This window comes from Oratosquilla oratoria, chromosome 12, assembly GCF_046742065.1.
Source record: "Oratosquilla oratoria isolate Oo_2021 chromosome 12, ASM4674206v1, whole genome shotgun sequence".
In the NCBI taxonomy this organism is placed as follows: domain Eukaryota; kingdom Metazoa; phylum Arthropoda; class Malacostraca; order Stomatopoda; family Squillidae; genus Oratosquilla; species Oratosquilla oratoria.
Window position 1 is genome coordinate 34,472,370 of NC_134788.1, and position 12,500 is coordinate 34,484,869.

Sequence of the window (12,500 nt, forward strand, 5' to 3'; positions counted from 1 at the left end):
TTCTATGCAATCCGTTAATTAGTTAATGTGGTCTGTTGGCAATCCTTGGGTACAATTATTATATCATGATTATCCAGGTTCCGTCTGGAATCCCTAGACTGATCCTTCATGGAATAAGTGTGACAAAATGAATTACCATTATTTTATTATGTCCCCAAATGTACACATTATTTTGATGAAATAGAAAGGATTCCTGGAGATTTATTTTGCAGTGGAGATGCAGGGAAACGAACTTCGTTTCCAGACAGGATTACTGAACTCCGACTGCGTTAGATTTGCCAAGGAAATTTTCTAATAGAGTTCTAAGGGCTCAAAATCCTAACTGAATGTTTTGCCATGTGGTCGTATGTGGCAGATTTATCCTTCTAGGTCTGGGTTGCTTTTTGAAGTTTTTGTGTCTACGGCATTTTTATCTTCTGGCAGATTATTCCACATGTCAAGCATTCTATACTTTTTTTTTTTAAGATTCTCATTTTTACTTATCAGTTGTGCTGGTGTTCATTTATTTTTTGTAATTTAGTCAGCAGTTCTTGTAATAAAAACCCAAAACTTTACGCAAAACACTCAAACTAAATATGAACCATCTATCTACACTAGTGGTTCTTAACCTGTGGGACCCGTGCCCAGAGGGTGTACGAGACACGATCGCCAGTGCAATGGCACCGTACGTTTACCACGGTAAAGCAAAGGAAGGTTTTTATCGCTAATCCTTTTTGCATGTTTGCATTGTACTTGTACTCGATGGGAGTACGAGAAATTTTTCTTTGATATCGAGGGGTACGGGAAACAAAAAAGGTTTAGAACGACTAATCCAGAACAGTTGGCCCCGATTATGAATCTAAACTGATCTAGGAAACTCGACAAAATACCAACAATGTTGGAAAGGGCCCACACGATTCGCATTTCAAAAACCAGGCGAATTGCCGTACGATGCAATACCTTGTAGACCCACGATCTCTAAATGTTTTTGGCACCAGGGTGCTGTGGATGTGCTGTGTCTTGCTGCATTGCCTCTGACCCAGGGCAGTGGGCGAGATGCAGGGATGACCTGTCGTCCAGGAGGAGGGAAGAGGGTGGAGGGGAGTGGAGTGTATTGGGGATGGAATGGGTGGAGGCAATTTTTATGTCTTTGTCTTTTGGCTACCTCCCTTGTAAGGGGGGAAAAAGCCATCGGTGTATTACGTACATGGATTACGATTGATGTTTCGTTTCTTTTGTAGATGATTGGTGGTTTGTTCATCTACAACCACAAGGGCGAGGTGCTCATCTCCCGCGTCTATCGGGATGACATCGGCCGCAATGCCGTTGACGCCTTTCGGGTGAATGTCATTCATGCCCGGCAACAGGTCCGTTCTCCCGTGACCAATATCGCCCGTACCAGTTTCTTCCATATCAAGGTAGGACGAAAGAGTCGCATGTGCACACACGCGTACACATGCACGTATACACACGTACACACTGTATGCATGCACACACAAAATTTAGATACTGCAAGATACAGATACAGGACACAACGAGCACAGCACCTTTTCTTGTAATGTACAACTGCATAAGTACATGTGTGCGCACACAGACATACATGTACACACACGCAGACGCATACCTATTTTTTTTAATGAGGAAGGTTAGAAGGAAGGGTAACGTAATTCTTGTGGGGGCGGGGGCTTCCTCTTGCTTTCAACAATACACATGCACACACACGCACGCACACCCAACCCCGTCACCCACCGGTTAAGGGCCATGTCCCTCTGCCCCGACTACTACGTCTCTCTTCTTTCCCTCTGTCAACCCACTTTCCATCCCTCCTCTCTTTCCATCTCTCCTCTCTCTCCATCTCTCCTCTCTCTCCATCTCTCCTCTCTCTCCATTACCCCTCTCTCTCCATCTCTCCTCTCTCTCCATCACCCCTCTCTCTGTCTCTCCTTTCTCCATCTCTCTTCTCTCTCCATATCTCTCTTTCCATCCCTCCTCTCTCTCCATCCCTCCTCTCTCTCCATCTCTCCTCTCTCTCCATCTCTCCTCTCTCTCCATCACCCCTCTCTCCATCTCTCTTCTCTCCTCTCTCTCCATATCTCTCTTTCCATCTCTCCTCTCTCCATCACCCCTCTCTCCATCACCCCTCTCTCTCCATCACCCCTCTCTCTCCATCTCTCCTCTCTCTGCATATATCTTTCCATCTCTCCTCTCTCCATCACCCCTCTCTAACCATCTCTCTTCTCTCCTGTCTCTCCATATCTCTCTTTCCATCTCTCCTCTCTCCATCACCCCTCTCTCCATCTCTCCTCTCTCTCCATCACCCCTCTCTCTCCATCACCCCTCTCTCTCCATCACCCCTCTCTCTCCATCACCCCTCTCTCTCCATCTCTCCTCTCTCTCCATATCTCTCTTTCCATCTCTCCTCTCTCCATCACCCCTCTCTAACCATCTCTCTTCTCTCCTCTCTCTCTCCATATCTCTCTTTCCATCTCTCCTCTCTCCATCACCCCTCTCTCTGTCTCTCCTTTCTCCATCTCTCATCTCTCTCTCCATCACCCCTCTCTGTCCATCTCTCCTCTCTCTCCATATCGCTTTCCATCTCTCCTCTCTCCATCTCTCTTCTCTCTTTCCATCTCTCCTCTCTCCATCACCCCTCTCTCCGTCTCTCCTTTCTCCATCTCTCATCTCTCCTCTCTCTCCATCCCTCCTCTCTCTCCATCCCTCCTCTCTCTCCATCTCTCCTCTGTCTCCATCTCTCCTCTCTCTCCATCTCTCCATCTCTCCTCTCTCTCCATTACCCCTCTCTCTCCATCACCCCTCTCTCTCCATCACCCCTCTCTCTGTCTCTCCTTTCTCCATCTCTCATCTCTCTCTCCATCACCCCTCTCTGTCCATCTCTCCTCTCTCTCCATATCTCTCTTTCCATCTCTCCTCTCTCCATCTCTCTTCTCTCTTTCCATCTCTCCTCTCTCCATCACCCCTCTCTCCATCTCTCCTCTCTCTCCATCACCCCTCTCTCTCCATCACCCCTCTCTCTCCATCTCTCCTCTCTCTGCATATATCTTTACATCTCTCCTCTCTCCATCACCCCTTTCTAACCATCTCTCTTCTCTCCTCTCTCTCCATATCTCTCTTTCCATCTCTCCTCTCTCCATCACCCCTCTCTCTGTCTCTCCTTTCTCCATTTCTCCTCTCTCTCTCCATCATCCCTCTCTGTCCATCTCTTTCCATCTCTCCTCTCTCTCCATATCTCTCTTTCCATCTCTCCTCTCTCCATCTCTCCTCTCTCTTTCCATCTCTCCTCTCTCTCCATCTCTCATCTCTCCTTTCTCTCCATCTCTCTCTCCATTTCCCTTCTCTTCCCATCTCTTCTCTCCCTCTCCCCTCCCCTCCTCCATCTCTTCCCCTCTTCCGACCCCTTCCCGTGTGAAATTTCCTCCAAGTGAGATTTGTCATTACGCAGTCAAATTAAATTGCCAGACGAGCGAAATATGCCAGAGGTTTTATGGTGTCTCTCTTCACATTTCAGAGAGCGAACATTTGGGTGGCGGCCGTGACCAAGCAAAATGTCAATGCGTCCCAAGTCTTCGAATTCCTGCTCAAGATGTTGGAGGTAAGCATAGTCTGTGAAGCGTCAACGAACCGTTGCCTGGGGGAGAATGTGCGAGGGATTCCGGGTGACTCCTCTTATGCCTTACCAGCGGCTTTTTCCCCCTTATAAGGGAGGTAGCCAAAGTGGAAGGCACATACCTAGCCCATTCTACTCCCATCCACCCCACCCCCCCTTCTCATCTTAGCTCCTTGTGGATGACTCTTAATATTCTCTCGTACTAGCAATTAGGTACTTTGTGGATCTAGAAATTTCTTAAAATATGAAACCCAAAGGGTGCTTTAATTGCTAGTCCAAGAGTTTCTAGGATTCGTAGTTGAAAAACTTGTCTTGAAATGATACAAGCAGATGCTCCGTTTCATGAAAAATTGTACTTTTTCTGTTTTCATTTTGAAATGTCTTGCACGAAAATTGTCAAACATTCCTATTGAAGAAAATTATGCTCCGTTTCATGACAAATATGTTCAGATTCTCTAATTTGCAATCCAATCCGCCAAAATGGGTCTCGATCGCCATTTCTACAAACTGACTCTATCTTTTCCTTCTTTCCCGTGGACAGGTGATGAGCAGTTACTTCGGAAAGATCTCCGAGGAGAACGTCAAGAACAACTTCGTCCTCATTTACGAACTTCTGGACGGTGAGTCCCTCTCCCCCCCCCCACCATCATTTCCCTACCTTTGTATTTATGTAACTATAGTACACAGGAAAGGAGCATTGCTCGTTGGGTACCATCTATTCGCTAATTACCTAACATAACAAAGGATCACAAAAGTGGAGCGTGCCGACAGGAGACCTTTTGGTCCATAACTAGGACGGATGCGAAAAAATATATATAATGATTAGAATTTTTTTTTTATAATGTAAATAATTAATAAAGATAAATGCATAGGTATAGTTGAATAATAAATAAATAGTAAATAACAAATTAACTCAAATTCATGTACAGTTCCAACTTAATCTATATCCTTGATGTCTAATTGTCATATTTAGATTTCAACTCATGTATTGCTTGATCTTGGGGCCATATCACCTAGGCTATTCTGCACGTTTATACGTCTATGTGGAAAACCGTATTCCTTTTGTATCCTTTTGACGTGTGGTCTTGTGATGAGTAAGGGAGGATGTGGGTAATGGAATACACATCAGAGGAAAACAGAATTACGTACCTTTGATTTGTCAGGAAATCAAATTGTCCTTCATCAGGGAACCTTCTTTATGTGTCTGTAGATGTGATTATCTCCGACAAAATTATCTTCATCAGAGAACCTTTTTTGTGTCTGTAAATCTGATTATTTCCGATAAAATTGCTTTCTTCAGAGATCCTTCTTTGTGTGTCCGTAAATCTGATCATCCTCCGACAAAATTACCTTCGTCGGAGATTCTCCTTTACGTGTCCGTAAATCAAATTACCTTCGTCAGAGATCCTTCTTTACGTGTATGTAAATCTGGTTATCTCCGACAAAATTACCTTCTTCAGAGATCCTTCTTTACGTGTCCGTCAATTGAATTTTCTTCGACAGAGATCTTGGACTTTGGATACCCCCAGAACACGGACACGGGCGTGCTGAAGACCTTCATCACACAGCAGGGCATCAAGACGGCCAGCAAGGAAGAACAGGCGCAGATCACCTCGCAGGTTTGTGTCGAGCCTCTCCCGTCACCGACTGTTATCGCTTAATTCCAGACGTCGTAAAGGTTCACAACCCCAGAGCACCCAAGAGCTGTTTATCAATTGATATGCCATCAGCTTTTTTCCCCCTTACAAGGGAGGACGGGAAAGGACAGAAGACGGGTGAATGGAGAATGGTTGTATATGGATGATGCTGTGATCCATGAGGTGGAATGGGTGGGGGATGGGGGGTGAGGGAAAAAATATTGACACAGCCCGAAGGGATTTCTCCCCATCTTCTCCTTTTGTGCATGAGGGGACGGAGAGAGAGGGGTTGCTGATTTAATGAAGTGGCCTGGCTGTGGATGTGCTGTGTCTTGCAACATTGCTTCTGACCCAGGGTAGTGTGGGCAAGATGCAGGGATGACCCATCATCCAGGAGGAGCCAAGAGAAGAGGGTGGAGGGGAGTGGAGTGTGATAGGTTTTTTTTTTCCCTACACAAAGGAGGTAGCCAAAGTCGAAGGCAGGTGCCTACTCCCACCTGTTCCACTCACATCCACCGCCCTTCCCCCCCCCCTTCTCATCTTAGCTCCTCGTGGATGACGGGTCATCCCAGTATCCCGCCCGCTGCCTTGGGCACTTATTTATAAACATGTTTCTGGGGTTGCTATTCTTTACGAGAAACATCCCTTCTGCGGATACGGAGAGGAGGATTCCTAGTCTTGTTTTTGTCGCCTTTTACAATTCGAGTGGGAACACTTGGTGGCAGTATTCCGTCTCCCATACCATAGGGTTCGGAAAAAATGGGAAATTAATATTCAGAGAAGTGGTACAGAACCATACCAAGATTGGGGGATGGGGGGGACAGCGTAATGGAGGGACTTTCTTTTATTTTTATTTTATTTTATTTTTTTTTGCTGTCTCCCTTGTGAGGGAGAAATAGTTAATATATGTTCGTACTCTGGGGATCGTGATCTTCGCAATGTCTCTTCCGTTATCCCTTCACTTCTTCCTGTTCTTAGTCGTCTCCACCTCCATGACTTGACTAGCATGCTTAACCACTTCAGTACGGCTCAAATTCTCACACACAGCATCAGATGCCAAGTGTACAATTCATCTCTATACTCGCATTATAAAATATAAAGTCACTGCTTTATTACATGTTCTCATGTTACATGTAATAATACATACATACATACATATACCAAGGCTTTTTCCCCCTTACAAGGGAGGTAGCCAAAAAGGGAAAGGCATAAAAACACTCCCACCCATTTCATCCCTACATACACTCCACACCCCTCCCACCCAGGTGCTCAGATGAGAGGGAGGGTGGGAGGGGAGTGGAGTGTATTTGGGGATGAAATGGGTGTGAGTGTTTTTATGCCTTTCCCTTTTTGGCTACCTCCTTTGTAAGGGGGAAAAAGCCTTGGTATATGTATGTATGTATGTATTATTCAGAGGACGGGTTACTAATTTTATTTATATATATATATATATATATATGTGTGTGTGTGTGTATATATATATATATATATATATATGAAGGTGGGAAAAGAAGTCACGGGTCTAGTTCCGAGTTCCTGAGTTTATTCCTGACCGGTTTCGCTCTATGCTTCTTCAGAGGAATGTGAACTGGACCCGTGACTTCTTTTTCCACCTTCATCAACTTGTCACAATGTACCAGTATATATATATGTATATGTATATATATATATATATACATATGTATATATATATATGTATATATATATACATATGTATATATATATATATACATATATATATATATATATTTTTTATATATATATGATGAAGTCAGCACCTGTGAGATTTTACGTAATTCGAATTTGCCACTTTACGAGAAGCTTGGAGGCAGGTGAAAGTCTTACCATCTAGGTTTCCTGGCTAGGTAAGCTGGCTTCCTTGCGAGGAAACTGCCTTATTTAACTCTCAATTATGTACACTGATGTTCCTCTGGCTTACAGGTAACGGGGCAGATTGGATGGCGGCGTGAGGGTATCAAATACCGCCGCAACGAACTCTTCCTGGATGTCATCGAGTACGTCAATCTGCTCATGTCGCCTCAGGGTACGTATGATGTATTGACGTCGATATTCCTCACGAAGTTAGCCAAATGACCCGTTACGTTTTAATGGTTTGTCAGTTGGCAAGTTAGAATATTTTTAGAGAATTTATAAGTCTATGTTTGGGTGGAACGTCTTTATTGAACGGATTTTAATATTGTTTGAACACTTCATGTGCGCATAGGTTAGAGGGAACGTTGACCATAAGGTAACCGGGTTTGTCATCGTTCTTTCAGGCCAGGTGCTCTCCGCCCACGTGGCCGGGAAGGTCGTCATGAAGAGCTACCTCTCGGGAATGCCCGAGTGCAAGTTCGGCATCAACGACAAAATCATCATGGACGCCAAGCGAGGTAATGTATCGAGTCGCGATTAAGGGCAGTTCAGTGGGCAGGCTAGTCTATGGTATATCTTGATATTTTTTTCACTTGGGCTCAGAAGCTCCGTTGGATCGAGCCCGTTTGATTATTGGTAATTTTTATTCGTCAGCATGTTCATCAATTCGCAGCTTGTGCTCCTCTCCCACCCACCCACAAACCATATATACTTTGAATAACCGTGGCTAGACGACTCAACCTGGACACTGGCACTCCCCACATTAGTCTCAAACCATTCACTCACCATTGAATGGAAAAGAAACACAGGTTAAACCAGGAATGCCAATGTGATCTAATGTTTTGACTTTACGTCTTCTGAGTGGATTCCGTATTATTTCCCGTGTCCCTACACCCGATTTCTCACCGCCACTCGACATGTCGCTTTGAAGGTGAGACGGTCAAGCGTCGGATTGCATCGACGAACCAGAGTTTCCTTACCTTTCCACTCAACCGTCTCACCTTCAAAGTGACGTGTCGAGTGGTGGTGGGAGAACGGACTAAGAAGACGTAAAGACGAAATGTTGGATCACATCGATGTTCCTGGTTCAACCCCCGTTTCCTTTCCATCTTTCCACTTGACTGATCTTCACTCGCCATTCCCGACCATCACCTCTGCCTGACGACCTAATCAAAGTCAATCTGCCGTAAAGAAAATAATTCTTTTCTTCAGGATCTGGGGATGACAGCCAGCGCTCTGGAAAGACGAGCATCGCCATCGACGATTGCCAGTTCCACCAGTGTGTCAAGCTTTCGAAGTTCGAGACGGAGCATTCCATTTCTTTCATTCCACCTGACGGCGAGTTTGAACTCATGAGGTGAGCAAGGAGGGGATGATTTTGTTGTTGTTGTTGTCGTTCCCTAGACTGTCTGTCCGAGCAGTCCCGTCTCCCCAAGGAAGGCCACAGCCGAGACTGGGTTTTCCCACAAATCCTTTATAGAGTGTATGTTGTGTTGTTTGCGTGCATGATTGTGTATAATGCAGTCTTCCATTATGTGTTGTATGGTATGGGGTGAAGTGTTACATCCTGGGCAGCTGTTCACAACACGGTCGTCCAGCCTCCTCTGGTAGCTTAGAAGTGCTGGGTGGTGACCGCATCGCAGTCTGGCCAAGTGGACTCTGTCCTTACGTGGGAGAGAGGATTCAGAAGGGTGGATATCAGGGGGTCTGGCATGCAGCAGTGTGTTGTCTTTCAGTGTGTTAATGGAGCGGTGAGTGATATGATTATGAATATGTTTCCGGAGGCTGGTATTTGGTGGTTGTGGAGGAAGAGAAGAGAGTATCTGTGTGTAATAAAGGTCTTTGGGTGTAGTTTTAATGTTTCTTGGTGTGTGTGGGTGTTCTGCTATGTAGTGTAACGGGTGTGATGTGTTTGTGGTGGCTGCAGCAAGTGTTTGTGTGCCTCTCATGTCGAGGTGTTCCTTGACTTTGAGGACTTTTGTTTCATGGTGTAAATGGTCTGTAGGTGATGTATTTGTGCAGCCTGTAATTGTTTTTAGGGCTTTGTTTTGTATGATTTGAAGGGTGTTGTGGTGTGTCTCACTGAGATTAGGAGCCCATGCAGGACTCGCATAATTCATCACTGAGCGTATACATTGTTTGTATATTGTTATATTAGTTTCTTTGTTTTGTCCAAATGTTGTTCCAGTGATTGACTTAAGTGCGTTAAGTCTAGGTGTGCATTTGTTTTTTATGTTTGTGAGGTGTTGTTTGAAAGACATGGATGTATCGTATGTTACACCAAGAATTTTCGGTGTGTTTGTGTGTGGTATTAGAGTGTTGTTGATGTAGAGATGAGGTATGTATTTGTGTTCTTTTGTCCAGTTGGTGAGAAGTGTTGCTGTAGATTTGGTTGGAGCTATTTTGAGTCTGTTTGTGATGAACCATGTGTTGAGTGTGTCAAGGTAAGGCTGGATTATTTCTGCAGCTTTGTCTGTGTTACGATGTGTGCATGTGATTGTTATGTCGTCTGCGTAAGAAGAGATTTGTATTTCTGAGGTGTCTGGCGTGGGTAAGTCATGCATGTATAGATTAAATAATGTGGGGGATAGAACTGAGCCCTGCGGTACTCCGTTCTTAATGTTTCTGATGTGCGATGATTGGCCATTATATGACACATGAGCATTCCTGCCTGCCAGATAATTGGCCAGCCATCTTTTGGTGTTATTGTGCATGTCTGTGTTATATATTTTATTTGTTAGGTTGTGGCGGGGGATAGCATCAAAAGCTTTACTAATGTCCAATGTTATAAGAAGTGTTCTGTGGTGGGGCCTATCTGAATTGATGCCATCAAAAATTCTTTGTGTGAGGTTTGTCAGAAGAGTGTTTGTGGAGTGTAGTGGCCTAAAACCGTGTTGTGAGTCAGCAAGGGGAATATATGGTGTGACAAGTTTAAGTATTAGGCGTTCAATGACTTTAGAGGGGGTGCAGAGAAGTGTGATTGGGCGGTGCGATGATGGGATTGTTGGGTCTTTGTTCGGTTTTGGGATGGTGATTATTTTACCATGCTTCCAGATGTCGGGTATAGTGTTGTGTGAATAGCTGTAGTTTGCAATGTTTGTGAGTGCGTGTATACCTTGTGGTCCAATGTGTTTTAGGTGGATGTTGCTTATGTTATCAGGGCCACAGGCAGATGAGTGCTTGAGACTATGCATTATGAGTTTTGTCTGACTGTCTATGAAGGGTGTATAGTCTGAGTCTGTGGGAAAGTCTTTCTTACGTCGAATGGTGCGTCGGTCGTCAGGGTGAGATGTAAGATGGCTCGTCTGTGCAAAATGACGTATGAGTGCGTTTGCTTGTTGTCTGTTTGAGGGTAGATTATCTGTTGTTGTGATTATTGCTGCGTGAGAGCGTGTAGTGTTAGTGTTGGATAGTGTGATGCTGTTGAGTGTTTTGTACAATTTGCTGGTGTTTGTTTTGTGATCAAGTGTATTGATAAAGTTTTGCCAATTTTGTGTTTTTTGTTCATGTATTTTATTGGCAATCACAGTGTTTAGTGTTTGTATTTGGTCTGCTATGTTTTGAGGGATAGGTGTGGGGGTATCGTGTTTAAGTGTGTCACGTTGTCTGATGAGGCCTTGGATTTCTGGTGTGAAGTTGGGGTTGTGTGATTTTCTGTTGCCTCTAGGGATGTATCTCTTGTCTGCGTTTTGTATGATTGTATTAAAAGCGTGCACAGCATTGTTTATGTTTGTGATTGGTGTACTGTTAAGTGTTTCAAAATGTTGTTCTGTCTCTTCATTAAAGGCTTCCCAGTTAGCTCTCTTGTAATTGGTGTAAGTGTGTCTGTGGCCAGCTGGGGTGCATCTTGTTTTGGTGGTGATGATGATTGGAAGGTGGTCAGAACCAAGGGCTCCGACCACTCTCCATGATGTTGTTGGGGTTAGGCAGGGGGAGCAAAAGGTGATATCAGGAGAGGAGGGAGTGTAGAGGGCTTGGTATGGGATATGTGTATGATTATGCGTGTTGTTCATGATAGTCAATGAGTCGAGTTGAGTCTGTATATCAAGCCCTCTGTCTGTGTCAGGGTTGTCGACAAACCAGGCAGACGACTTGGCGTTGAAGTCACCACCCATGATCAGGTTGGGGATTGAGGTTAGTTGGCTGAGCTGAGGTCTGAAGGTGTTTGGAACTGTGGGGGATGATTGGGGGGGAATGTACATGTTAACTATTGTTAGTGTTGAATTGTTGCCTGTGCGGATACGAATGGATTGGGTTTCTGTTGTGTTATCTGTGGTAGGGAGGAGAATTTTGGTTGTGGCACTTGTGTCCACAAAACAGATGGAATGGTGGATCAGGGTGACAAGTCCACCGCCATTGCCGTCAGTCCGGTCTTGTCTGATGGTGGTGTAATTATGAAATGATGGTGTTTTGTGTGAGTGTCTTAATTTTGTTTCTTGTAGAATTGCAATGTGTATGTTGTGTTGTTTAAGAAAGTGTTCAAGTTCATGTTTTTTAGTGTTAATACCGTCAATGTTGTGTTGTAATATGTTGATGTTGTGTGTTTTGTATGTGTTGTATGTTGCCGTTTGGGGTTGAGGTTGGGGTGGTAGTGGGGAAGGTGTAGGATCTGGGTCAGAGGGGGGGAAAGGAGAGATCGGGGACAAAGGAAGGGGAGTACTAATCGGGGGTAAGGGCAAGGGGAAATTGGGAGTGGGTAAGGGTGTTGGCTGTGGTTGGGGAGGTGGGATTGGGGTTACTGGAGGGCAGGTAGAACATGTCCAAGTGTTTGTGTATTGGTTTGTGTCAGCAAGTGTTGTACAAGTGAGGTGGGCCCAGTTTTTGCACATATTGCACTGAACTGAGCCCTTTGTCTGTTTGCTCGAAGTAATGGGTTTAGAGCATGTTGGGCATGTGTATTTTGTGGTGGGCCCAGGATTGCTCTCTACATCTCCGGCTAAAAGTAGAAGAAGAGGGGTGATCGCCGGAAAATGACCCCTCAGTGCAGAAAAAACGTAACATTGTGTGTTGGAAAAAAAGGATTGTGGTACTCCCCCAGGTAGGCGTAGCTCCTCCTTGGGGATCGGTGCCATCTGCGTAGAGCTGATGGCCAGGGGTAAATGCTGCTGTTTGGCCCCCAACTCTTGGGGTTGGGGGGTGGTCCCACGACGTAGACGTTGCAGCTCCAGGACCTGGAGGGGATGATGCGTACAAGTGTGCGCATGTGGATTTTCCCACATGTAGTTTACGGGAAAGAAGCAACTTTTGTTGTGTTCTATCTCTTATTCTCTAATATACTTGGACACAAATTTGTATGTTATCCCAACTTAATCTATATTTTTGATTTCTAGTTTTTAGATTTAAACTTGTCTCTTCGTCTCTAATTTTCTAATGTACCTAGACTCAAA

The 12,500-nt window shown here is 44.7% G+C and overlaps 1 protein-coding gene across 1 annotated transcript in view; it reads left to right on the plus strand.

The window, feature by feature from the left end:
- AP-2mu (adaptor protein complex 2, mu subunit) overlaps positions 1 to 12,500 on the plus strand; it is a 20,303-nt gene that overhangs the window by 549 nt on the left and 7,254 nt on the right. Inside the window, exons 2-8 of the mRNA XM_076195068.1 lie at positions 1,221 to 1,397; positions 3,506 to 3,589; positions 4,146 to 4,224; positions 5,108 to 5,223; positions 7,183 to 7,285; positions 7,518 to 7,631; positions 8,326 to 8,470. Coding sequence (XP_076051183.1) covers positions 1,221 to 1,397; positions 3,506 to 3,589; positions 4,146 to 4,224; positions 5,108 to 5,223; positions 7,183 to 7,285; positions 7,518 to 7,631; positions 8,326 to 8,470 — 818 coding nt within the window. The remainder of the gene's footprint in view (positions 1 to 1,220; positions 1,398 to 3,505; positions 3,590 to 4,145; positions 4,225 to 5,107; positions 5,224 to 7,182; positions 7,286 to 7,517; positions 7,632 to 8,325; positions 8,471 to 12,500) is intronic.